At 43.3% G+C, this 12984-nt stretch overlaps 1 protein-coding gene across 1 annotated transcript in view; it reads right to left on the bottom strand.

Moving 5' to 3' along the window:
• LOC124798439 overlaps positions 1 to 12984 on the bottom strand; it is a 431708-nt gene that overhangs the window by 40699 nt on the left and 378025 nt on the right. Inside the window, exon 4 of the mRNA XM_047261856.1 lies at positions 8580 to 8756. Within this exon, the coding sequence (XP_047117812.1) occupies positions 8580 to 8756 (177 nt within the window). The remainder of the gene's footprint in view (positions 1 to 8579; positions 8757 to 12984) is intronic.

The following is a 12984-nucleotide window of genomic DNA, read 5'->3' as shown; positions in this document are numbered from 1 at the left end:
TCTCCAGATCTCTCACCAATTGAAAACGTCTGGTTAAAGGTGGCCGAGCAACTGGCTCGTCACAATACGCCAATCACCAGTATTGATGAACTGTGGTATCGTGTTTAAGCTGCATGGGCAGCTGTACCTGTACACGCCATCTAAGTTCTGTTTGACTCAATGCCCAGGCGTATCAAGGCCGTTATTACGGCCAGAGGTGGTTGTTCTGGGTACTGATTTCTCAGGATCTATGCACCCAAATTGCGTGAAAATGTAATCACATGTCAGTTCTAGTATAATATATTTGTCCAATGAATACCCGTTTATCATCTGCATTTCTTCTTGGTGTAGCAATTTTAATGGCCAGTAGTGTAAATTGACAAATAATGAAACATAATATTTATTGAAAAAGAAAATACTTTTGTTATTATTGGATATCTGTCTTGAGCTGACTGGAGTGCAATTAAAAAGAATGGATACAAAGAGAACCTAGTGACAAAACTGAACAATAAAATCAAGAAGCAGAAAAGAACAAACACAATGACAAAATGACACACAAGTAAATACACAAAATACAAGAATAGAAACAACAGCACAAAGTGTGAAACAAAAAGAAAGTAAAAGATGGTACACAATGACATACAACCACAAATTCATACACAGAATATCCAATATTTTCAAAAAAAAGGGCATAAAAATAGCACACCAAACTAACAACTCAATTCAGAAATAGGAAAACTGATCTGTATCAGAAATCAGGAATACACCAACGGAAATGCAATACATGTGGTGGAAGATACATAGGTCAAACCAGGAGGACATTTGACACCAGATACAAAGAACATGTAAGAGCATGGAAGTATAGGACAAACCATTTGCAGAACACTTACACCAACATAAAATTACAACCAGAGACACAGACATGGAAATCATAAGGATAAACAACAACAAAAAACACCTCACCTTCCAAGAAACTATCACATCCAAAAAACCATAACAGAAAAGAAACAACTCAAAAAAGACGAGATCAACTTGGCAAATCACACACTATCTAAACTGATTGATCACTTAATATAACATTAAAAGTACAAATATAACCACAGGCTCCATTTACCACTACCATTTTCTCCCAGATCTATCCCATAATCACTGTCGTTCTTCCCACCCCCTGTGGGAAAAAACACCACCCCTCTCACGTCTCTATCTACATACAAGACAATTTCACTAATTTTCTCTCTCTCTCTCTCTCTCTCTGTCACACACACACACACACACACACACACACACACACACACATACAAAATCGTTTCATAGGTTGGCAACACTTACAACGTAAACGAAAACAAACGAATAGGCATAAACACTGTAGCAGTGATGAATGAAAAACAGTTAAGAAAGTCAATTATAAATAGTGCTGCGTGGGAAAAAACCCCTTGTCGACATCAACCATGCTAGCAAGAGGGGTAGGTGCAGACTATGTAAAGAAACACCGTAAGTAGCTTACAGACTAACTTCATAAATAAAACGCTGTTTTTAACTTCAAAGAATCAAAAAATAAATGTACAAATGTATGTTTCCAATTTAAAGAATGCCACAGAAGATGCTTTATAAATAAAAGCGAAACACGTCTAGATGGTGTAATTCTTTCTAATTACATTGCAGTCAAATGGTTCAAATGACTCAGAGCACTATGGGACTTAACAGGTGAGGTCATCAGTCCCCTAGAACTTAGAACTACTTAAATCTAACTAACCCAAGGACATCACACACATCCATGCCCGAGGCAGGATTCGAACCTGCGACCGTAGCGGTCGCGCGGTTCCAGACTGAAGCACCTAGAACCGCTCGGCCACCACGGCCGGCCCATTGCAGTCAGCTCAAGACAGATAACCTATAATAACAGATGTTAACAGATACTGTGGAAGATGGCCACACAAACAACGTATTATGAAATACTTTTATTTTTAATAATTTTTGTTTTCAGTTAGCGTTTAATCTCGTATAGTACCAGATCGGCTCTAGTCAAGGACTGGCAACGTATTTTTATTTAACTTTGCGGCCGGATGGCCCTCCTGTTCTGGCAGTCGTCACTCACCTGAGGGAGGGAAGGTGAGTGCGCCACCTGTCTTTAGTTTGGGTGGTCTTTGTTCTGCGTGTGATCCCGTTCTGTGTATCCTGTTTTCTGAGGCGAAAATTTGTACCAGCGCAGCATTTGCCTAAACAATAGTGGGAAACCGGCTATAAACCACACTCAGTCTGACTGGTGCACCACCCGGGTTCGTTAATCCGTAACACGAGTTCGAGTCGAGTCTAGCTCACCTTGTAAGATATTCATGTTTTCTGCCGTGTAAATACTTCTCTTTTACTCTACTGAGAGAAAGATGCATGAGCGCGTTGCAAGAGTAGTGGATAAGAGCCTTGACCATGTTTAATGACCTTTCATGCGCTTGATTTCTAGTCAGTCGTGCAGCGCTAGGGCATTCTTATTAGAGGCAGTTCACTTTCAGAGATGTTTGTGAATTTGGGAGAAATTGTATGGAATAAAAATACTTTATTATGGAAAAAACTTGTTTGTTAAAACATTTTCTCGACTTTATGTGTGGAGAAGATTATTGGAGGAATAATTCAGGGTAAACAATACACGAGCAAGAATGAAATGTTAGTTTGTCGGAACTATTAATTGAAAGAAATCTTTGTCCCTCAGTCAACTAACAATATTAATGATTACTGCTAATGTAGTCTCTTTGTTTACATCATGTCACAAGTAACGCAGGTGGTTTAAATGTCTGTAATTTTTTGAATTGGAAGAATTTCGTGATTGTTGGAGTCATCTTAGGTTGTGCAGTCTTTTCCGATTAGAGTTTAATTCTTCAAGAACTCTTTTCTTTAAAGTAAAACCCTCTTCTACCATTCTTAGTAAAGTTTTGTAGTGTGTGAATTGCACCTTACACCACACGCAGCCACGGATTGTTTCTCCAAAGCAAAGGAAAATTTAGTAGCGAGTAAATTATTTTCTTTAGCTGTCTCATTTGCTGATTTCAGTTTGTTTTGCGAACGTCAATATACCAGACACAAAACAGCATGCTGAGCAAGAGGTAAGTTGTACGTCTGTATGTGTGTATGTGTTTATTGAACTGGGGACCTAAAAACAACGGAGAGGCTTCGTCTCCGCCGTAGCCCTCAGTGGTACACAACACCACAGTAGGCTACGGCAGTCCACTCACCCCACCACGAACCCAGAGTTATTGTGTGGTTCGGCCCCCAGTGGAATCCCCCCCCCCCTCCCCGGGAACGTCTCACACCAGACGAGTATAGCCCCAGATGTTTGTGTGGTAGAGTAATTATGGTGTACGCGTATGTGGAGACAGTGTCTGCGCAGTAATCGCCGACGTAGTGTAACTGAGGCAGAATAAGGGGAATCAGCCCGCACTCGCCGAGGCAGATGGAAAACTGCCTTATAAACCATCCACAGGCTGGCCGGCACACCGGGCTTCGACACTAATCCGCCGGGCGGATTCGTGTTGGGGACCGGCACGCCTTCCCTCTCGGGAGGCAGTGCGTTCGAGCGCACGGCTAGCCGGGCGGGCTAAGAGGAAAGTTACTTTTCTTTCACGGCAGATCTCACTCTCCAATCTTGTGAGGAAACAGCGTAGTCAGAATTTTTAGGTGTTGTGCTAAGCAAGCACATTAATCTACAATGAACAGTTATTTTCTTCCGAGTTGAGCCGTATTTTATTTTGTAGGTACTGTACATCAAATCTGGCATTGTACTTCATAACGTCCTACAGTATTAAGTTTCAGTGAAATAGTTTTCACAGAGAACATAATTAGTTTCTTTTGGCATGTAATTAGCTTCATTTTCATTATTTGAAATTCAGCATTTCACTAAGATTAAAGTTTTGTTTCACGACACTGTTCACGAGCGCAATCAGGGCCTACCGTCAGTATTTCCCAGCTGTTGTATACGATATATAATGGATACGTTACACGAGGAGAAATTTTTTGAAAAAGAATATTCAGTATTTTATATGCAAATAAGATTCATAGAAAACTTACAACCTTCCTGGCTGGCACGCTACTGCGCTGTGCGTATCAGGCTTTATTTTAATTACTTGGTACATGAAAATAAATTAAAATGTGAACCCAATACGCGAAATGCGTCATCGTTAAATGAAGAGAATTAAATGCATTAATAATACTACTCAGTGTCTAGAAATAAAGAATATTTTGTTTTCTGTTTGATGTTCCGTATTTTTTAATTAAATTTTAATTTAGCGTGAATACTCGCGTTGTCAGCAATTACTAATTAAAATTAAAAAGATATGTTTTCATGTTTTTAGTAATATTCCCGTTTGGTAAAAAGTAAGAATTAAAAAAAAAAAAAGTTGTCCGACCGCAGTGGCCGAGCGGTTCTAGGCGCTTCAGTCCGGTTTAAGTTGTTCTAAGTTCTAGGGGACTGATGACCTCAGATGTTAAGTCCCATAGTGCTCAGAGCCATTTGAACCATTTTTTAAAAAGTTAAAGAAAGGTGCTACTAGCAGAATTCAACTACACTGATCTGCAAAACTTAAGGGCGAGATGGATAAAGTAATGTAACATATTAACATCTCAGTGGAAATGAATGAAAGGGCTGGACGTCACATGCAGCGAAGTCACCGTGAATACATAGCAAAATGGGGCTAGCCCCGCAAAAGAAGGCAATTGAAGGAACGGGAAAAGACGTTGTGTGTCAATCAGTGAGCAGTTAGGGGTGCAATATGATGGTGTCCTTCATTACAACATGGCCCGGAGACAACATCTAAATGACGTGACAAGGGGGGAGAACCATCAGGAGACTGAAAGATAGACAGTCTGACGAGTGCTGGCCAGGAGTTTGGTGTTGCTCACAGCATTGTTTCACGCGCACAAGGACCGTTCCGAACCAGAGGCACTGCTGTCCAAAATGGAGGAGGCCAACAATGGTCAGTTACGGCGGCAGATGATCCGTGCATTGCCCATCAGCCAAGATGGGACAGACGTCAGACAGCGGGTGCAATTGAAACGCCTTTCAACAGGGCTGCAAGGCACGCAATCTCATGCTCCCCAATGGCATGGTGAGTGCATGGGGGTGGTCTCTTTGCCGACGACCACTACGTTCTCTTCTATTGACACCTGCAAATCGGCCGCACCGTATACGATGATGACAAGAGCATACGGACTGGACCAACGAGAAGTGGGGGTCACGTTCTCTTCTCAGACGAGAGCAGGTTCATTTTGAGTAGAGATTCTGGACGTACTCTCATACGGAGAGAAGTGGCAGCACCTAATGCACCCAATAACATTGTCGAACATGATCGTTTTGGTGGTTCAGTTGTTAATGGTGTGCGGAGCCATAATGTTGCGCGGTGTACTGATCTCCAAGTCTTTAAACATGGTCCGCTCACCGGTCACCATTGTTGTGACACTGTACTCCTTCCTCGTGTTCTTCTTTTGAGGGGTGCATTTGGCCCTGGCTTCATTTTTATGGATGACAATGTGGGACCGTATCGAGCAGTGCTGGTGCAGGAGCTCTTGGAATAAGATAATACTCCCCGGACTTAAATCACATGGAGCACGTATGGAATGTTTTGGGGAGACGTATTGCACCACGCCCATATGCTCCAACGACCATCAGCAGTTGTCCGTCGTCCTGGTGAAGGAATGGAATGCCCTTGACACATGAACTGCTCGCCAGTCTTGTGGCCAACATGGGAGCACGTTGAAGAATATGCAGACCGATGACACACTCTATTAAGAACCAGGTTATGATGTCCACGGGACCACAGTAAATCGCTGTTACTTCAGTGTAATTATTGTTTTTGAATAAAATTGTCATTTCTGATTGTTTCATTGTGCATCACTTTCGGTCACTTTCTGTATTGCACTATAGCAGTGTCTTCTATGCGCGATGAAAGTTTCACCGAGCTACACTACTTGGCGGCGACACATCAGGTGAAAGTTACTTTCGGTACTTAAGTTTTGCACACCAATGTAGTGATTTTGGAGTTGCAAATTCTATACGTTAAGCACTGAGCTACATGTGACTCTGTTAGTAATTTAGAAATATTTTACATAATACTTACCAGCGTTCAGAAATCTTGGTCTCAAAACCTATTTTTTCGAGTGTTTTTAAAATTGCGCCATGCTGCTTTAGGAAACATACATCCGGCCACTGATCTCCAAACATCGTAAGTATGGATGAAATCAAATAGAGGAGGAAATCCGCAAGGTCGTGTTCTTGAATGAGGAAGCATATCCACTTTGCATTAAATGCCGTGGGGAACAACTTTTCTAGGAGGCAAAATGTTTGCTAATACTGCTCACCTGCTTTACTTATGATTGAGCGTACGTTACAATTGCATTTTATATCTGCTGATTAATTTCAGTTGTGACTCGTCGATATTGTTACTTATGTGTCTGAGATGCGGCAAGGCGTAGGCACGCTGAAGTGTGCATATGCAACGTGTTGCCTGTAATCGAGTCATTTGCTACGCGTGAAAGGGGCCTAGGTTGATCTAAATTTGACTTCCTGATCCACTTCCAAACTATCTTTCTCCGCACTGAGAAACTCATTCTTGTTGAAATCCTCTCTATCAATTCATTGGTATAGGTAGTATGCCGATATAGCACATCTGTGTAATAGGTCGTACAAATTCGGTGAGATCTGTCGTCCTAGGGCTGATGAATTCAATGGAAAGACCCCCAGCGTCGCCTGAAAGCGGCAACGATCATTTTATCTCAAACAAAAGTTGTTCCCCTTGACGTGATCTACCACCCCTAGACGTTCGATACAAAGACTTTGATACAGCCTGCATATCAGTTAGAAACGAGCACATGAGACTCTACTGATGGGGAGATCGCCTTTTATACCGAAACATCGAAACGTGGGTGCTCAAGCCGAATCCAGACAAAACTGAAGTCACATCATTTCCTCTTAATAAAGGAGAACCACAAAGAATACTTCGCGTACTCTCTGATGGTGACACATTGAAACATAATCCACACCTAACATATCTCAATGTCTCAATTTCAGTCATTGTCTGAAAAGTTTATCAGCAAAAGTCAAAACTAGAACTAAACTGAATCAGAAGCTGCTCAATATGTCATGGGGTGTTACTGCCCAAACTTTAAGAATTGGAGTAATACCCCTCGTACACTAAACTGCAGAATACTGTGCTCCTGTCTGGACCAATAGCTGCCATACCAACCTTGTCGACACATTGCAGTGCGGTCCATGACTGGAACTATTAGGACAACACCGTTGCATGGCCTACCATTAGCGAGTAATATCGCCCCTTCCGGAACTAGACGGTTGGCAGCTCTCAAATCATAGATGGAAAAATGTAATGACAATCCATTCCCTCTATTTATATCGATGCAAATTTTCTTAATGGCAGCAACTGAGGCCGAGGTCAAGAGCTCAATCCGTAGCTGTCGCCAATGGTGTCACAGACTTCAACATCAGTGATCACCGGACATCACTTGGACAAGATCAGAATGACACGAACTCCCACCCACTGACAGATACAACAAAATGTTCAAATGTGTGTGAAATCTTATGGGACTTAACTGCTAAGGTCACCAGTCCCTAAGCTTACACACTACTTAATCTAAATTACCCTAAGGACAAACACACACACCCATGCCCGAGGGAGGACTCGAACCTCCGCCGGGATCAACCGCACAGTCCATGACTGCAGCGCCCTAGACCGCTCGGCTAATCTCGCGATTCACAGATACAACTTTGAAGGTACCAGCATTTTCTCTTCCCAGAAGACAATGTAACAACATCAACAGGATTCGAACAAACCATGGCATCTGACTCAGGGATGAACTTCAGAATGTCCCCAATGCGGCTGATCTGCAGCTGGAGAGCAGAGGATCGCCCACCTGGCCCTGATACATTCTTCAAGGAGCCGGCCGCATGGCCGAGCGGTTCTAGGCGCTTCAGTCCGGAACTGCGCTGCTGCTAAGGTCGCTGGTTAGAATCCTGCCTCGGGCACGGATGTGTGTGATGTTCTTAGGTTAGTTAGGTTTAAGTAGTTCTAAGTCTAGGGGACTGATGACCTCAGATGTTAAATCCCATAGTGCTCGAAGCCCTTTGAACCATTCTTCAAGGGTGTGTTACAGGACATCTACGACCTCACTGCCCAAGCAGGGGAATGCCTGGCCCACAGTGAACTCCACTTATGATAAAAAATACTGCAGTTGTCAATAGTTATTGCAATCTTTAATTTATTTGTAGCAATGTGCGTAATTCCATTGCTATGTAGGTGTCAACATCTCTCTCTTTTCGTCTCTGTCTTCCCCTCTCTCTCCATCTTCTCCCTCCCTCTCGACCCTCCTCCTCACCTCCTTTCCCTCAATCTCCTCTCTCTCCCCTTCTCCCCCTCAATCTCCTCTCTCTCCTTCATACGTCTACCCCCCACTCCGTCCCCGTCTGCCGCTCCCTCTCCCCCTCTCCCGCACTCTCTTCTCCTCTCCAACTCCTCCATCCCCCTCTCTCTCCTCTTTCCTCTTTCTCTCTCCCTCCCCTCCCTCCCCCTTCTCTCTCCCTCTTGCTCTCTCACCCTTTGACTCACCCCTGAGCGAGACGTCGAGCAGCGACAGCCGCAGTGCCCTGCCGGGCGGCGCACGCAGCCGCCAGTGGCAGTCCAGCTCCCCTACGTAGTAGCTGGGGTAGGCCGGTGTCTGCAGCAGGCCGCCCCCGCTGTCCGCCGACACCACGTCGCCGCCGCACGCCCGCGTCACGTTCGCTCCTGCAACAAAAGGCCCAGCCAATGGAATCACATATGCTGGTTTCCACACAGTTGCCGTTGCTACTATTTATTGCTTCCGCGAAACCTCTCAGTGGTTTCACTCCCTCACCTGCGGGAATGAAGTTATCACTTAACGTGGGTGAAGAGCCATCGCGAAGTGTAGAAGTAACTTCATGAGAACCCAGGGAAATGAGTTGCGACCGTTGAACTTCATCTTGCGAAGGAGTGTTACATATTGATGTACACTTAATTTTTCCCATCATTCGTGGTGCGCCATTTGAATCGTCACTACAGTTGCAAGTATATAGAACTTTGGTCTAATCGTTGGTGGCATGACAGTCACTAAAAGTGTAATTCCTCAACAGTACAGCCCATTTTTCCAATTGCTGTAAATTACATTACCAGACAACACGGGATGCCATCACCACTGACAGCGCTGGACGACGTGCTTTCTGTGGGATGTAAACACTACCGATATTCAAAAGCGGTTGGTGGCAGAATGTAGAGAGTGTCCACCGTTACGAGAAGTGCATCAGGACAACGCTCGTTCCCATACGAGCCGGAAAACCACGGCTCCTATCGGTGAAACGGGGTTGCAGGTACTGTCATACCCACCGTATTCCCCTGACTTGCAATTGCTGAGTACCACTTGTCGTGGGCTATGAACAAAAATCTGGGAGGATACCATTTCCCAGACTTCGAGGAACTGCGAGCAGCTCTCCTGCAGCTGGTGTGGCAGACTTCAGAAAGTTATTCAAAGACGATCTACAGAATTTAAAGGATTCAATGAAGAATACGGTGGGTGTGGCAATACCTGGAACCCAATTAGAGCGATGGCAACCGTCGTTCTCCGACTCGTAATGGGACGCGCGTTGTTTTGCTGCAAGAGCACTTTTCGTGACAGTGCACACTCTTCACACGTTTGTGAGTATCCGCAGTGTTTACTCCCTACTTCCATAGAAACCACGTCGTGCAGCGCTGTCCTTGATGACCAAACTCCATGTTCTCTCCTCATATCATGACACCATTAGGGAAAATGGGCTGTAGAGTGCAGGGATTTCACTTCTAGTAACTGTCGAGCCACCTATGGTCGGTTAAAAGTCTTACGTACTTGCAACTATAGTGATGGGTCAGTTGGCGCACCATGAACGATGGGGAAAGACAAAGGGTAAATCTGTATGGAACGTGCCTCGTGTATTAATGACCTTGCAGAAAATATCTTTTTTCAGTTGTTGCAGTTGTCCGTAATGAAGTAGGGGAGAGTGTTGTACCTTGGAACACTTTTCATACTTTCGCCTTTACAATCTACGGAAAGGTTTTTCCAAATGTGAAAATTTTTTTCAAGGTGCGACATGATAATCCACCTAGGAATGGAGAAAAGCTTGTCAATACCGTATTTAACAGTCTATGTGTTATATTATTATCCTACTGGACACCAATAATCGGTAAGTGAAGTGAAATTAAGAAGTACTGTTACGAGTTAAAAACATTTTGAAATAGAAGCTGTTGGCTACGAGCACAAATTTTCATTTTCAAGAGACAGTGAAATTTGCTAAGCCATTAAAGAAACTTAGTTTATTTGCAAATATTGCATATTTCATGATAGAAGATCTTCTCCCCTTTCAAGGTAAACACGGTGTACGACTGATGAAGAAAATCTATAACTAAGAACTTAACAATATCCTCCAAACAGCTTTATACATGACACAGCACTTTAATATGTACAAATCAAAGTATTTAAAAACGCTGCACAAAAAGCAGTCTCGTGTCTCACAAAAACAAAAACAGCAGGAAATCCCGGAAACTGGCTATAGCGGTTTTTAATGCATATTCCCTCATGTGCTTCTAAAATCAGTCACTGGACTGAAACGCCGACCAGGAAACATCACGTGTTCCTAGGCACACTATCCACTATCCTCCAGGTACAATATTTTCCTCTACTATCAGAAAATAGCTGCAGATATTGATAAGATCAGTGAGTCGTGCAAAGAATGAGAATCTTGTAGCTTCACATACGCACCAAGGGGTTAGTGAAGTAGGCCCCATAAAAGGTAAAGGCACAAAGTGACTGGCCCTCAAAAACTGAAAACAAAAATTAAGACAAGTTTAAGAAATGATCGGGAGAGCTATGCGAGGTCTGCTTCCCCTTTTGTTCTTATCTTCTGTGTTCGATAAGGAGCCTTTCCTTTGGCCTGCGATTGTCACAGTATCATTTCTAGAGCGTTGTTTCGTCCAAGTTACATCGTAAAGATAAGTCTACCATCGAACAGGCGCTTATCGCTAAAATGGTTAATGTGGCTACTGTGAGCTGCAGCCTACACACGTTCAACCGTGGCGCCATCTATATTACGACATGGCTAAGGCGGTCACCCCGTCACTTGGTCATCTAATCCCAGTTGCAGCTTGCTTTTCTAACGGCTTTCAGGGGCAACAGAAATATAATTTTCAATGTTTCATGCAATTATTGCCCTAATGTAAAATGCTATCACAATCCACTCATTAATATATACATTATTTTCTGCCATTTTAACTAAGTACCACAACTCTACAACTGTTTTTACGGATGCGTCTAAACAAGGAGCTCCCTTGATTGCTCTGTTGTTTTCCCTGATCGTGTCCTTAAGACCTGATTGCCTCGACGCTTTACTGTCTTTGACGCTTAACTGTGTGCGATCTTTTGGCACTGGAGCAGATTAGGCATTCTTTGAGCGCTAAATTCCTTGTCTGTTCCGATCCTCTGAGTGCCCTTCATTTATGCAACGTTTGTACTCGGCAAATAACGTAGTCCAAAATATCCAAGAGGCCCTCCTCCAGCTGGGTACCAGGGCACTTGGGTATTGCGGGGAACGAAAGGGCGAATGTAGCAGCTAAGGAAGCTTGGAGCGATCCCCATTTATTGCTGTGTGTTATTCTCCTGCATGCTATCATCTCGCTGTTGTGGTACAGAGTTATGGGAAGCCTAGAGGGGCTGGAAATGACTGATCATAAGCTGCGTCTAGTAAAGCCTACTACGTGGCCGTGGGGTACTTCGTATCAGCCATGAAGACGGGATGAGGTCCTCCTTGCCCTTCTTCACACAGGTCACAGCCCAATGACGTATGGCTTCTTGCTCCGGTGGGAGGACCCTCCAATGTGTGGTGCTTCTGCCGTACAGACCACTGTGCGCCACATTCTGCTTGACTGTTTTATTTTCGGACCGGAGGGCAGCGGCAGATTTGCCGGCAGATTTGTCATCTATTTTAAGTGACTTTGAAACGAATGTGGTTCGAGTTTTACGTTTTTGCGATCTGTCCAAATTGTTTCCTAAAGTTTTAGGTAGATGTTCTTAATGTGTTAACAGGGTGACTGTTCCATCCATGGCGTAAGTAGTCAGCCAGTCACATTTTCCTGTCCCTTTCTTTCAGCTCTCCTGTGATTTTCCTTCTATTTGAATCCCTCAAAAACGTGTCAAATAGTAAATTTTTTGACTGATTTATAGGTCAGATCGACAGTTAAATTGTTGCAGATGTGATTGTTACACAAATGACTGGCGGAAGATACAAAATCAAGGCAGTATAATACTGTATATTATATTACAGACGACTTCCTTCAGTTAGAACTTATATCTGGTGGCATGGAGTATTTTATTAAAATTCCTATATCGCAGTTCTTATATAGGCCCTAACTGTTGAATAATGCATATTTTACAAACAGCGTAACAGTTCCTTGTTTATTCCCTGACTCGTCACAAAAATGCGAAACGTACGTTGTATGACGAAAACAAACATTTTACTTATACAAGCTACGTGTGATACAAGAAATTTTATACGTTCAGGCACTTCGCAGTAATGGTTTTGTTTAGGCAGACTTGGGATAGGTATACTTGATCACATCCGTAAAGTGTTATGATGTAAACTTACAATGCACAAATGCCTGAAGCTTAAAAACAGCTTTACTCTGATAAACCTGAAATGACAAAGACCTCTCGGAAAGTATACAGTCCGACAGTGTTCTGAAGGAATGCTCCACACAGTCGAAAAATTTCTTTAATGAAGAGCTGAGTCACGCTATCAGTTCCGGGTGGAATCTAAATTATATTAACAGTCTTTTCGTCCTCTTCCTAAAGACGGTGGTATCGTTATGGTCAGGACAAGAGCACAATAAAAGCAACAAATTATTTTCTGCAACTGGTAAGAAGACGTTTCGGATGTGCTATTGAAAATTATTTTCTCGTATTTCTCCAAATTTT

Source organism: Schistocerca piceifrons, chromosome 5 (genome assembly GCF_021461385.2).
Source record: "Schistocerca piceifrons isolate TAMUIC-IGC-003096 chromosome 5, iqSchPice1.1, whole genome shotgun sequence".
Lineage (NCBI taxonomy): Eukaryota > Metazoa > Arthropoda > Insecta > Orthoptera > Acrididae > Schistocerca > Schistocerca piceifrons.
The sequence above is the reverse complement of the archived record's forward strand: the minus strand, read 5'-3'. Positions and strand labels throughout refer to the sequence as shown.